A 13,451-nucleotide genomic window follows, 5' to 3' on the forward strand; every position below is an offset into this window, starting at 1 on the left:
AGATTCATACCCCATACTCCTCGTTATGGTCACTACTCCTACATACAAAGAGTCAATGTAGGGATAGGGCTTAAAAGTAAGGAGGGGGGTGTAATGGGATTGAGCCAAAACTCAGCATATTATTAAATAGCGAAAATGTATATTTGTCATGCCAGTCATCTATTAAGCTTTTTAGCCGCATGCTATTTACAAGAGCGTCTGCTCAATAAAATTAATTTGTTAATGCCAAAGTAGCCATTAGTAAAAAAAACAGATTGTACTGAGCAGCCACAGCAGACCTTTTCTACGTTCTAGGGTTATCATCACACTTTTCCTCATTGAAATGGACTAGTAAGTAGTCTTCTGCGGTGCCAAATAGGTGTACATAATGTGGATGTGCACACAATGTATAGCAGCTCTTCCATGTTTGTGCGATGCGAGCGCATCATCACTAGTCGAGGTGACAGAGTGAGTCATCGCCGCCAAAAGAGCACACATGATTGCAGCTTGCTAGCGGCGTGACGACATGCAGGACTAATGCAAGTTTCTGCTTTGGATGTTCATCCCCTCACCCTGTGGTGTAAGGTATGTTGATGCCGCCCAGGTTGATGCTCTCGCAGCCCACGATGAAGAGCGTGGAGAAGCAGAGCAGAGAGACGCCACTGCAAATCATAGCCAGCTTGGCCGACTCCCGGGCCCCCAACTTCAGCTTCTTGATGATGTAGCCGCCCAGAACGATGCCCACCCCGGCGCTGGGCACGATGATCAGACCTGGAGGAATACAAGCGCTTAACGAATGCAGTAAATATCACATCTTTTCGTGGCTCCCGTGAATAAATCATTGGCGAAAAGGACCAAAATAGGCTTCAATAAATCAATGTCATTAGGCTCCACTAGTGACTCATGTCAGGCTGCAGCACTACCGAGCACATGATCTCAGTCCATTGCAGTTGAGGCTAATTGACAGCGGAGACTAGAGAAGAGGCAAAGATGGCTGCTGGCTGGCAGCATGAGCACTAATGGGGGTTCCAACAGGAGGGCATCTTTGCCCGAAAGTGCAATATTACTGACCTTTGACCTTACCAATGGACAAAAAAAAAAAACTAGTAATTGCATCCAAGCAGCTTGGCATGGTGGCCATGGCATCTGCACACTACCCTGACCATTTGTATCCTGGCAACAGGCAGATGTAGCTATATTTGTGTAAGTGTGTACCGTAAAGATTTACCTAAACAGCTCTCTGTCCTTTGTTCACAAGCCTACTGCACAAAGCAACATCAACAGAACCAACGCTGTAATCGGGGCAAAAATCAAACTGCTCAGTCAGAATTACCGTATTTTTCGGACTATAAGTCGTGTTTTTTTTTTTGTAGTTTGGTGTGAGTGGAGTGAGACTTGGCCAAACTATAAAAAATAAAACAATTTTTTTGGGGGGGGACTGTGGAGTAGACTGCGACGTATAGTCCGAAAAATACGGTACCATAAATTCCAAACTATAAGCCGTTACTTTTTTCCAACGCTTTAAATCCTGCTGCTTATAAAACAGTGAGACTATAATTTACTAAATATTCTTTGCTGAAGGCCATTATGCAAAAAGTTTTCATAAAATAAAAAAAACAAGCAAAGACACTGAAAAGGTGTGTTATTGTTTGTGCTGTGGTACTCTTTTAGATGGGTTCATTCACTGCAGAGCTGTTTTTTTAGTGCTTTCAAACAGAAGTAGAAGTGCAGTTTCATTTTCTAACAGTCCATAGCGTTTCTACTTGTATAAATTCTATCTTTATTACTACAAGCAACGATTGTAAGTTTTACAATATAACTAAAACGGTTTGTATTTACTAAACGGTCCCATGTGTGATGTCAGTAGGAGTGTTTTCATGCATGTTTTTTTGTGCATCGTAAAACCAATGAAGTTGACACGTTGTCCATCCATCCATTTACTACTGCTTGTCCCTTTTGGGGTCGCACAGGGTGCTGGACCCTATCTCAGCTGCATTCGGGCGGAAGGTGGGGTACACCCCGGACAAGTCGCCACCTAATCGCAGGGCCAAAACAGATACAGACAACATTCACACTCACATTCACACACTAGGGCCAATTTAGTGTTGCCAATCAACCTATCCCATGGTGCATGTTTTTGGCGGTGGGAGAAAGCCGGAGTAGGGGCGGCATAGCTCGGTTGGTAGAGTGGCCGTGCCAGCAACTTGAGGGTTGCAGGTTCGATTCCCGCTTGTGCCATCCTAGTTACTGCCGTTGTGTCCTTGGGCAAGACACTTTACCCACCTGCTCCCAGTGCCACCCACACTGGTTTAAATGTAACTTAGATATTGGGTGTCACTATGTAAAAGCGCTTTGAGTCACTTGAGAAAAAGCGCTATATAAATATAATTCACAATTCACAACCCACGTAGGCACAGTAAGAACATGCAAACTCCACACAGAAAGATCCCGAGCCCGGTATTGAACTCAGGACTACTCAGGACGTTCTTATTGTTAGGCACGTGCACCAACCCCTGTTACACCGTGCTGTTTTGTTGACACGTGTAAATCATAAATAAATAACAATAGAATGATTTGCAAATCCTTTTCAAGTTTTACACAATTGAATAAACTGCAAAGACACGCTACTTAATGTTTGAACTGAGAAACTTTTTTTTTTTTTGCAATTAATCAGAAACTTAGAATTTAATGGCAGCAACACATTGCAAAAAAGTTGGCACAGGGACATTTTTACATATGTGTTACATGGCCTTTCCTTTTAACAACACTCCATAAGCATTTCAGATTAAATGATTTCCCCTTGTTGCTTGATATACAGCTTAAGTTGTTCAACAGTCCGGGGTCTCTGTCTTCGTATTTTACACTTCATAATTCGCCACACATTTTTAATGGGAGACTGGTCTGGACTACAGGCAGGCCAGACTAGTACACACACTCTTTTACTACGAAGCCACGCTGTTGTAACACCTGCAGAATGTGGCTTGGCATTGTCTTGCTGAAATAAGCTGGGGCGGCCATGAAAGACCTTGCTTGTATGGCAACATATGTTGCACCAAAATCTGTATGTACCCTTCAGCATTAATGTTGCCTTCATAGATGTGTAAGTTACCCATGCCTTGGGCACTAATACATCCCCATTCCATCACAGATGCTGGCTTTTAAACTTTGCACCTATAACATTCCGAATGGTTCTTTTCCTCTTTGATCCGGAGCACACAGCGTCCAGAGTTTCCAAAAACAATTTGAAATTTGGACTCGTCAGACCACAGAACACTTTTACACTTTGCATCAGTCCATCTTAGATGAGCTCGGGCCTAGCAAAGCCCGCAGCATTTCTGGGTGTTGTTGATAAACGGCTTTCGCTTTGCATAGTAGAGTTTTAACTTGCACTTACAGATATAGCGAAAAACTGTAGTTACTGACAGTGGTTTTCTGAAGTGTTCCTGAGCCCATGTAGTGATATCCTTTATACACTGATGTCGGTTTTGATGCAGTACTGCCTAAGGAATCAAAGGTCTTGGTCTTGGTTTTCGTCCTTGCTGCTTACATGCAGTGATTTCTCCAGATTCTCTGGACAGTGGATGGTGAAATCCCTAAATTCCTTGCAATAGCTCATTAAGAAATGTTGTTCTTAAACTGGTCATAAATTTGCTCACGCATTTGTTCACAAAGTGGTGACCCTCACTCCGTCCTTGTTTGTGAATGACTGAGCATTTTATGGAAGCTGATTTTATACTTTTTATACCCGACTTGTCCGGGGTGTGGTCCACCTTCCGCCCAATTGTGGCTGAGATAGGCACCAGCCCCCCCCTGCGACCCCTGGGGGAATATGCGGTAGAAATGGATGGATGGACTAGTCGGATGGTCCAAATAAGTGTTTGATAAGCATTCCTCAACTTTCTGAGTCTTTTTTGCCACTATTGCCAACTTTTTTTAAACATGTTGCGGGCATCAAATTCCAAATGAGTTAATATTTGCAAAAAATAAAGTTTACCAGTTCAAAAGTAAAGCATCTTTTCTTTGCAGTGTATTCAATTGAATATAGGTTGAAAAATATTTGCAAATCATTGTATTCAGTTTGTATGTATTAGCTAATACGTTTTTAAGTGTCTGTGTTAGTATTATTAACTTACAATGGTATTCTTTTTGTATTGTTTCAGTTTTACAAAATTCTTTATTAAATTTACCAAAATGTCACAGTGAAGTTATTGAGTCTTTTTGGCAGATTGAAGAGAAAGTTTTGCAACTCGTGGGTTCATGACGATGATTTCTGAAGTTTTACTGCAGTATTACAGACACCGTTTTGAAACAAGTTAAGTAAATAACTCATTTTGCAACGTATATACCTGGGGTTTATATATAGTCTGGTACGGCTAATATGTGGAAAAGTCTTATTTTCCCTACAATTTAGTGGGTGAAAATACGGTATTACTGGAAAATACGGTAATAGCACTGTTATGTTCATTACAAAAAACAACAATACTAACTTTAATGCAATAACATCCAGCCATCGATTTTCTACCGCTTGTTCCTTTTTTGAAGTCACGGGGGGTGCTGGAGCCCATCTCAGCTGCATTCGGGCGGAACATCTGAGCAATATTATTTTAAAGCGCATGCAAAGGTAGATAAAATTGCTGGATGCAGACCACTCATGGTACTTTAACTGTCTCTACGGACATTTTGTGGAGAATGTCAAACTACAGGTGGTTTTCTACAGTCAGAATTGTTTAAGCTACTGATGTTTGACACGTTTGGTTATTTGCTGCCGTAGACCAATTCACCTGACAATTACTATAATTTCCGCACTACAAGCCTCTACTTTTTTCCCATGCTTCAAACCCTGTACTTTAGACAATGCTGTGGGTAATTTGTGGATTTTTTAGAGTTAACCAACCGCCAATAAATTTAGCCAGGTTCTATCAAACCAATGAAATTGTTCACATTAAATCATTGCACTCACACAGTCATTCAGCCATTTAGCTCATTATGGACTCACCCTCATCATGGAGAAGAAAGGACAAAATGTACGCAAAGCAGCTTCATAGCCAAAGACTGCCGACCTGGTCATTGAAAAAGAAAAAAGCTGCTGCGTGGGACAGAAATCCGCCACCAATAACAAGCCTCGAAAAGCCACAGGAGTAGCAAAAAAGACAAAGACCGAGCTGGGTGACTTATTCGGTAAACTACTTTTAATGTGTTGTTACAGGCATTGTCTTTTACTAAATTTGTGAATGAACACAAACACCTGTGTAGATATTTAATGTCTCAATGTGTACACTAGTGGCTTATAGACTTGTGCAGCGAATCTATGTACATAGTTAAATTTGTTGAAAAATTAAGTGGGTACAGCATTTATTTAGGTGCACTTTGTAGCCTGGAAATTACAGTGAGTGAAACCCAGTGGTTAATTAATTAGTGACGTTAATTGGAGCATTTACAATAACATGTGTTTCATATGTTTGATTTTTTTTTTATTGTTCAGACTTTCTTGAACATTCAGCTTTAAGTTCACTACCATTTTATATTGACTGACAGCTCTGTTTAAGGAAAAATACAACTTGCCGATTAATTGTGTAGGCAGGGGGACGCACCAACACAGCACAGTGGGGCATGTTGTTGCTGCAGTAATCCTGATAGCTGTGCATCAGCACCACTGAAGGATTAGATTAGTCGCAGAAAGAGAAGCCAGGCCAAAGTAATGCTTAGATGTGTGCGCGAGAAACAAGTTTATGATGAATGTGACTCCTGATTCCAACAAAGAAATAAATGTGTGCTACACTCCGGGGGGATGGAACAGTTTTTATTGCTGAATGAAAGTCAGCAGGACTGCAGGAGTCATAGCCACTCAACTACTCTGTGCTGCATGCTGCAGAGTCACGTCTTGTAATATCATTTCAATAATTTTTGTGTCTATGTTGTTCAAAACTAGAAATGCATGGTTGTAGATGATCACAAGGTAACCCACTGGGCATCCTCCAGTTAGCTATGATTGTGTATATGAGCAGAATCCCACACTTTACGACTGTCCATATTTTCATGGGAGAATACTATCGGGCTGCAGCTATCGATTATTTTATTTATTGAGTTTGTTTTATGAATTGATAAAATTGTATAAAAAAAATAGTATCTTTAATGCGCAATTTAAGAAAAAAAATTTGAAATAAACAGAGCAGGCATATTTTTCTGCTTGCAACAAACTTAATTTAAATGGCACTTTTAACATGTGTGCATTAACTAAAAAAACAACAACAACAAAACAGATCACCGCACCCACACACTACATCGTTCATGTGCGCTCTATTGCGGCTCTTCTGTATTTAATGTTTTGGATACTCCAAACTATTCAGATACTTCCAATTAATCAATTGAAGCAACAGAGTATGAATCAAAACGTTTCCTGATAAAAATTAATTAAATAGTTGTAGCGGTCCTAAATACTATAGACATTAACCTTGGGTATACTTCAGAGTAGTCAGTGTACAGTTTGTATAGCAGTATATATTTACTGTTAGCTGGCAACACTTGTGAATAGCAAGATAACTGCGTGCAATGCAAATTATTTGCCCCTTGCCATGAATAAAAATGTTATTTCTAGAAATGTCCCTAGTTTTAAGAGCTATTTACTTAGTTTAGTTATTCATAAAAAAATTATTATTTCGAGCTTAAACGTCCAGTTAATTTCTAGATATAGAAATCCTAATTTGTCTTATCAAGTAAAATTAAGTAGCTGCATGGACAGATAATTTCACTAGTACTTTTTTTCCTAAAATATGATCTTTTTATCTTAGATTTTGCCAGCTCTTTTTTGCTGTGTGTATAGCGGTGGTAGAGCCGTGGTCTCCATGAGTGCTGTCCACACTGGGTAAGCTGTGGTTCATGAGGGGGGACTGATAAGAAAATCAATAACGACCCCAAAGAGCACCAAAAGTATCATCTTACCTGTGTATATGCTGGCGCTGGAGGCGGGGATGCCAAACTGCGACTCGATAAACTTGGGTATAAAGGTGATAAAGGCGGTGACGATGGCGCACTCAGCCGTGTAGGACAGGCTGACAAACAGGAAGGTCATGTTGCTGAGGATCCTCAGCGCTGCCCTGGGGATGTCTGCGGACGGACAACACAAGACAGAGCGCTTCATTACAGCCGCGCACTAATTAACGTGCCGCACTCCTTGGAAGAATCATTACTGGAAAGCCGTAATTAAGGAAGGGCTGAGTGCAATAACAACATTATATTGACACACATGCAGTCAAGTGTTTCTAATTAGGTCTGGGAGAAGAATCCAGAGAGACAAGGCTTCTTTAATTACTCATTATCCTCAAAAACTAATACCACCACTGCGACATTGCATCAAGTGCACACATGCGGTACATTATGTCCATCATGTGCAGAGCTCGGCAAATCCAGCCGTCATTACCGCTTCAACACTATCAAGGGCAAACATGTCCTTTACGTTTCGCCCCGAGGCCGCTGCAGTCACAACAACTCGCCGCACATGACCTACCTCCATCGCCACAATTATGTGATCAGCGTAAATAAATACGCTGCTGTTGCTGGGCAGATTTGCAGACATCATTTGATCGACTTTAAAAGGCTCCTCCTGCCTTACAATGAAGTACCAATCCTTGTGTGGTCACCATGCCCCATTATTGTGTATCAGCCACCAAATATTAGACGCTCAATTATTTCCCTTTCCGGGGGATCTGGGCAGCGATGGGAAGCGTGGACAGATGGCGAGCTCCTGTTGAGGCCTCCTGCAGCTGTTCTCTCATGCAGACACACCACTGGTTTCTACCACTTTTCACACTTGGTCTTTTGTGAGGGGGTTTCACTTGCATCAAAACAACGCCACAAGAAGGCAGACAAAGCAGTGTTAGTTTTCGGCAGCTGTGTAGTTTCTTTGTGGCAAAAATGTGTTCGTTTCTTACTGGAAAAGTCAATACTGCAAGTTTAAGAGTAAACATTGTTGTAGCCTTTTTAGTTTAAAAAACTATATGATATGCAGTATGGAATGTGTGTCGCCTCCTACAGGCTGTGGTCAAAATGGTTTACAAGAGTGTTTCTTAACCATAGGGCCGAGGCCCATTTTTGGGCAGACAGTGCCCTTAAAAAAAAAAATCTGTTTCTCAACTGTGGTTTGTCTGTATGGGCCGCAGCAGTACTCAGTTGTAACACATTTTTCCACCACTTGTGGCTGTAATGATTATGTTACACAAACTGAAAAAGTCTGGAGTTAAAGTCCTAGGAGTATCTTAAGTGCAAAAATTATGACTAAAGTTGTTGAGCTGTATTTCCATTTGCACTTAAATTTTATTGACAGTTTAAGAAACATATTATTAATTTACTTCAAATGTGTTTATTTTAGCACATGTGTGTAAATTTGTTTTTCATCAAATTTTTCAGGCCCTTCTTTTGCTGTATATTTGATTAGTATTTATTTTTGTATTCAGCCTAAACCTAAGTCTTGATAACAGTCTTTGTGATTAACATAAGGTTTGTCATTTGACAAATTTTATCCAATTAAATGTAAGTTGGTTAGATATAATCATTGAACACGATTAACATCAATATAAAGACACTACCAAACCCAAAACCAGGGAAGTTGGCCCGTTGTGTAAATCATAGATAAAAAAAGAATACAATGATTTGTAAATATTTTTCAACCTACATTCAATTGAATACACTGCAAAGACAAAATAACGAACATTCCAACTGGAAAACATGGTTATTTTTTGCAAGTATTAGCTCATTTGGAATTTTAATACCCGCAACACGTTTCAAAAAGTTGGCACAAGTGGCAAAAAAGAATGATAAAGTTGAGGAATGTTCATCAAACACTTATTTGGAACGTCCCACAGTAGAACAGGCGAATTGAGAACAGGTGGGTGCCATGATTGGGTATAAAAGCAGCTTCCATGAAATGCTCAGTCATTCACAAACACGGATGGGGCGAGCGCCAACACTTTGTGAACAAATGCGTGAGCAAATTATCCAGCTGTTTAAGAACAACAAGGATTTATCTCATGATATTATTACACAATTGCAAATTCATTTAGCATTACCGTATTTTCCGGACCACAGGGCGCACCAGATTATAAGGCGCACTGCCAATGAGCGGGTCCAGTCAGGTCTATTTAAATACAAAAGGCGCACCGGATTATAGGGCGCATTAAAGGGGTCATATTTTTTATTTATTTTTCTAAATTGAAAACACTTCCTTGTGGTCTACATAACGTGTAATGGTGGTTCTTTGGGTCAACATCTTGCATAGATTATGTTTTACATATAATCTTCAAGCCACTTTCTGACAGTCGCTTCAGGATGCGCTGTTTTGTGGGCGGTCTTATTTACGTGGCTCACCTTCGGCAGCGTATTTTCTCCATTAGAAAATTGTTAATCAGTTTAAGAACAACATTTCTCAACGAGCTAATGCAAGGAATTTAGAGCTCCCACAATCTACAGTCTGTAACATCATCAAAAGGTTCAGAGAATCTGGAGAAATCACTGCACGCAAGCAGCAAGGCTGAAAACCAGCATTGAATGCCCGTGACCATCGATCCCTCAGGCGGTACTGCATCAAAAACCGGCATCACTGTGTAAAGGATATTACCACACGGGCTCAGGAACACTTCAGAAAACCACTATCAGTAACTACAGTTCATTGCTACATCTGTAAGTGCAAGTTAAAACTCTACTATGCAAAGCGAAAGCCATTTATCAACAACACCCAGAAACGCCACCAGCTTTGCTGGGCCCGAGCTCATCCAAAGTGGACTGATGCAAAGTGTAAAAGTGTTCTGTGGTCTGACGAGGCCACATTTCAAATTGTTTTTGGAAAATGTGATCGTTGTGTCCTCTGGATCAAAGAGGAAAAGAACCATCCGGATTGTTATAGGCGCAAAGTTAAAGAGCCAGCTTCTGTGATGGTACGGCGATGTATTAGTGCCCAAGGCATGGGTAACTTACACATCTGTGAAGGCACCATTAATGCTGAAAGGTACATACAGGTTTTGGAGCAACATAAGTTGACATCCAAGCAACGTAATATGGCCGCCCCATCTTATTTCAGCAAGACAATGCCAAGCTACGTGTTACAACAGTGTGGCTTCATAGTAAAAGAGTGCGGGTACTAGACTGGCATGTCTGTAGTCCAGACCTGTCTCCTATTGAAAATGTGTGGCGCATTATGAAGCCTAAAATACCACAAAGGAGACCCTGGACTGTTGAACAACTTAAGATGTACATCAAGCAAGAATGGGAAAGAATTCCACTTGAAAAGCTTCAAAAATTGGTCTCCTCAGTTCCTAAACGTTTACTGAGTGTTGTTAAAAGGAAAAGCCATGTAACCTATTGATAAAAATGCCCCTGTGCCGTCGCATTCAAAGAAAAGACAATGTGAACATTAAGAGAGACCATGCATGTGCAAAAAGACGTATAAGTGGTTCACGTAAAATGAATCCAAGCAAAGATTTTGGCACTGTTTTGCGCAATAGGGAGGGTGATGCAGGCAGAGAGCATGTCCTCGAATACCTACGTAAGTCCATTAATGTGCGACAACACTTATGAGCCACTATTAAAAAAAGACGGGAAAACAGTGTTCACAGGCATCCAATACTGCGTGCAAATGCATAAACCTTACTATTTGACACTTTGGCATTGTCTATCACGAGTACCCAACATTATACCAAAATCTATAAGTCACAGTAGAGAACAAAATCAACATGGATCCTCTTTAAAATGTCTTTCAAATTACAATTGAAGGCAGCTGAAACATTCCATAACAATAGCTCCTACCCTCCGGTGTGAAATAGTCACTGTTTGCAATCATCTGAAGGACAAAATCAAGCTTGCTCAAAGCCTCTTGAGTGCAGCGTATAGCTTCAAGTGCTGCAGGCAAATCTTCAGTGGAAGGACACACACTCCCATACTGAACAATTTTCAAGTGTTTGTACAACATCCCTGCCTTATACATATTTTCATTGAGGGGCACATCACCGTAATGGCTGCCCTTAGAGGGCAGCTTGTATCAGTGAGTAACAAATGAATATATATGTATAAGGATTCATCTCATGATATTATTACACAATTGCATATGCATTTAGTATTACCGTATTTTCTGGATCATAGAGTGCACCGGATTATAAGGCGCGCTGCCGACGATCGGGTCTAGTCAGGTCTTTTTAAATACAAAAGGCGCACCGGATTATAGGGAGCATTCCATCCATCCATCCATTTTCTACCGCTTATTCCCTTTTGGGGTTGCGGGGGGCGCTGGCGCCTATCTCAGCTACAATCGGGCGGAAGGCGGGGCACACCCTGGATTATAGCGATTAAAGGGGTCATATTTCTTTTTTTTTTCTAAATTGAAAATACTTCCTTGTGGTCTACATAACATGTAATGGTGGTTCTTTGGTCAAAATGTTGCATGGATTATGTTTTACAGATCATCTTCAGGCCACTTTCTGACAGTCGCTTCAGGATGCGCTGTTTTGTGGGCGGTCTTATTTACGTGGCTCACCTTCGGCAGCGTATTTTCTCCATTAGAAAATTGTTAATCAGTTTAAGAACAACATTTCTCAACGAGCTAATGCAAGGAATTTAGAGCTCCCACAATCTACAGTCCGTAACATCATCAAAAGGTTCAGAGAATCTGGAGAAATCACTGCACGCAAGCAGCAAGGCTGAAAACCAGCATTGAATGCCCGTGACCATCGATCCCTCAGGCGGTACTGCATCAAAAACCGGCATCACTGTGTAAAGGATATTACCACACGGGCTCAGGAACACTTCAGAAAACCACTATCAGTAACTACAGTTCATTGCTACATCTGTAAGTGCAAGTTAAAACTCTACTATGCAAAGCGAAAGCCATTTATCAACAACACCCAGAAACGCCACCAGCTTTGCTGGGCCCGAGCTCATCCAAAGTGGACTGATGCAAAGTGTAAAAGTGTTCTGTGGTCTGACGAGGGCACATTTCAAATTGTTTTTGGAAAATGTGATCGTTGTGTCCTCTGGATCAAAGAGGAAAAGAACCATCCGGATTGCGCTGTTTTGTTAGTGGTCTTATTTACGTGGCTCACCTTCGGCAGCGTCTTTTCTCTGTCATCTTTGTTGTAGCGGTGTAGCGTGCAAGAACGGGAGTGGAAGAAGTGTCAAAAGATGGAGCTAACTGTTCAAATGACATTCAGACTTTACTTAAATCAATAATGGAGCAACTCCTCATCCGTGGCTCACCAGTGCAATAACAACACCGGATATGTGTCTCGTGAAAAACCGTCCGACCGGAACGCTAATAACTAAAGTTCGTTGGGTGAATAATGTAAACTCAACACAGGTATGTTTTAGCGCTTTCATGGCGAGTTTACTGACAAATAAGTAAGAACTTTACACTACTTTATATTAGAAATGGTAACAGCGGAGGATGAATATCCCATAACAAGAAGATAGGGAAAAAGAAGCATCTTATAGACTACGGCGCCGGCACGGACTACAAAGCACGCAAAGTTTCAGGACTTATGCAGATCCCAAATACAGATGAGCAGGTACTAGAAGGTAAGCAAAGTTGCTTTTGCATAATATTGTGAAACAAAACACCAGATATGTCTTACCTTATATACACCATAATAATACTCGCATGTTGAAACACAGTACAATCCATCAAGCGGTGCGGCTTCATAGCTTACCAACGTCGTACTAAAACATTTTGATATATTTTTGAGCGCTGCGTGTAATGTTCTATATTTTCAATGGAACATAACATTTTGGTGTTGTTTACTTGAGTCATATTGCAGTGTACACGTATCTCTTATGTGTGACAGCCATCATATTACAGTCTACACATATTTCTTATGTGTGACTGCCATCTACTAGTCGCACTTATCATTTCACCATGTACCAAAAAAAATAGTTTGGAGGTCATTAAGCACAACCAAAATTATTCTGTACAATAGGTGTCGGTTAGAAGGCTGTTAGAAGGCGCACTGTCGAGTTTTGAGAAAATGAAAGGATTTTAAGTGAGCCTTATAGCCCGGTATGTATATTTTCTTATGTACTCCATAAAAAAAATCTATAGACTGGAAGCTCAGACGCCAGAATTTTCTCCTAGAATTTATGGTGCATGTTTTTTTACAGTATATTACTGTAAATGGAAAAATGGTACCAGTGTTTTTATAGTAAAATTAGTGTCACAGAGTGACCAGTTTTTTACAGTAAAATCTATGGTTGTTTTTGTAGTGCATTACTGGTAATGAAAAGAAAAAACGATAACGTGTTTTTTAACGGTGAAATTATGGCAACTGAGCAGCCAGTTGTTGTTTTTACCGTAAAGTCTATTGGGATTTTTGTACAATAGGACAACAGTGAAATAAAAAGTCGATCAGATATGTATTTGTATTTTTAAAAAAAATATTTTATTTATAATGTAACATTTGTTACAGAGCAGTACGGTCGATTAAGGGTTTGTGCATGTG

The 13,451-nt window shown here is 40.5% G+C and overlaps 1 protein-coding gene across 3 annotated transcripts in view; it reads right to left on the reverse strand.

Annotated features, from left to right (window-relative positions):
- Nucleotides 1–13,451, reverse strand: part of LOC133569486 (solute carrier organic anion transporter family member 5A1) — a 107,649-nt gene that overhangs the window by 15,949 nt on the left and 78,249 nt on the right. For all 3 annotated transcript variants that reach the window (XM_061921863.1, XM_061921864.1, XM_061921865.1), the window contains 2 exons: nt 6,919–7,083; nt 552–750 (listed from right to left, as the gene is read on the reverse strand). In XM_061921863.1, coding sequence (XP_061777847.1) covers nt 552–750; nt 6,919–7,083 — 364 coding nt within the window. The remainder of the gene's footprint in view (nt 1–551; nt 751–6,918; nt 7,084–13,451) is intronic.

Source organism: Nerophis ophidion, linkage group LG15 (genome assembly GCF_033978795.1).
Source record: "Nerophis ophidion isolate RoL-2023_Sa linkage group LG15, RoL_Noph_v1.0, whole genome shotgun sequence".
Lineage (NCBI taxonomy): Eukaryota > Metazoa > Chordata > Actinopteri > Syngnathiformes > Syngnathidae > Nerophis > Nerophis ophidion.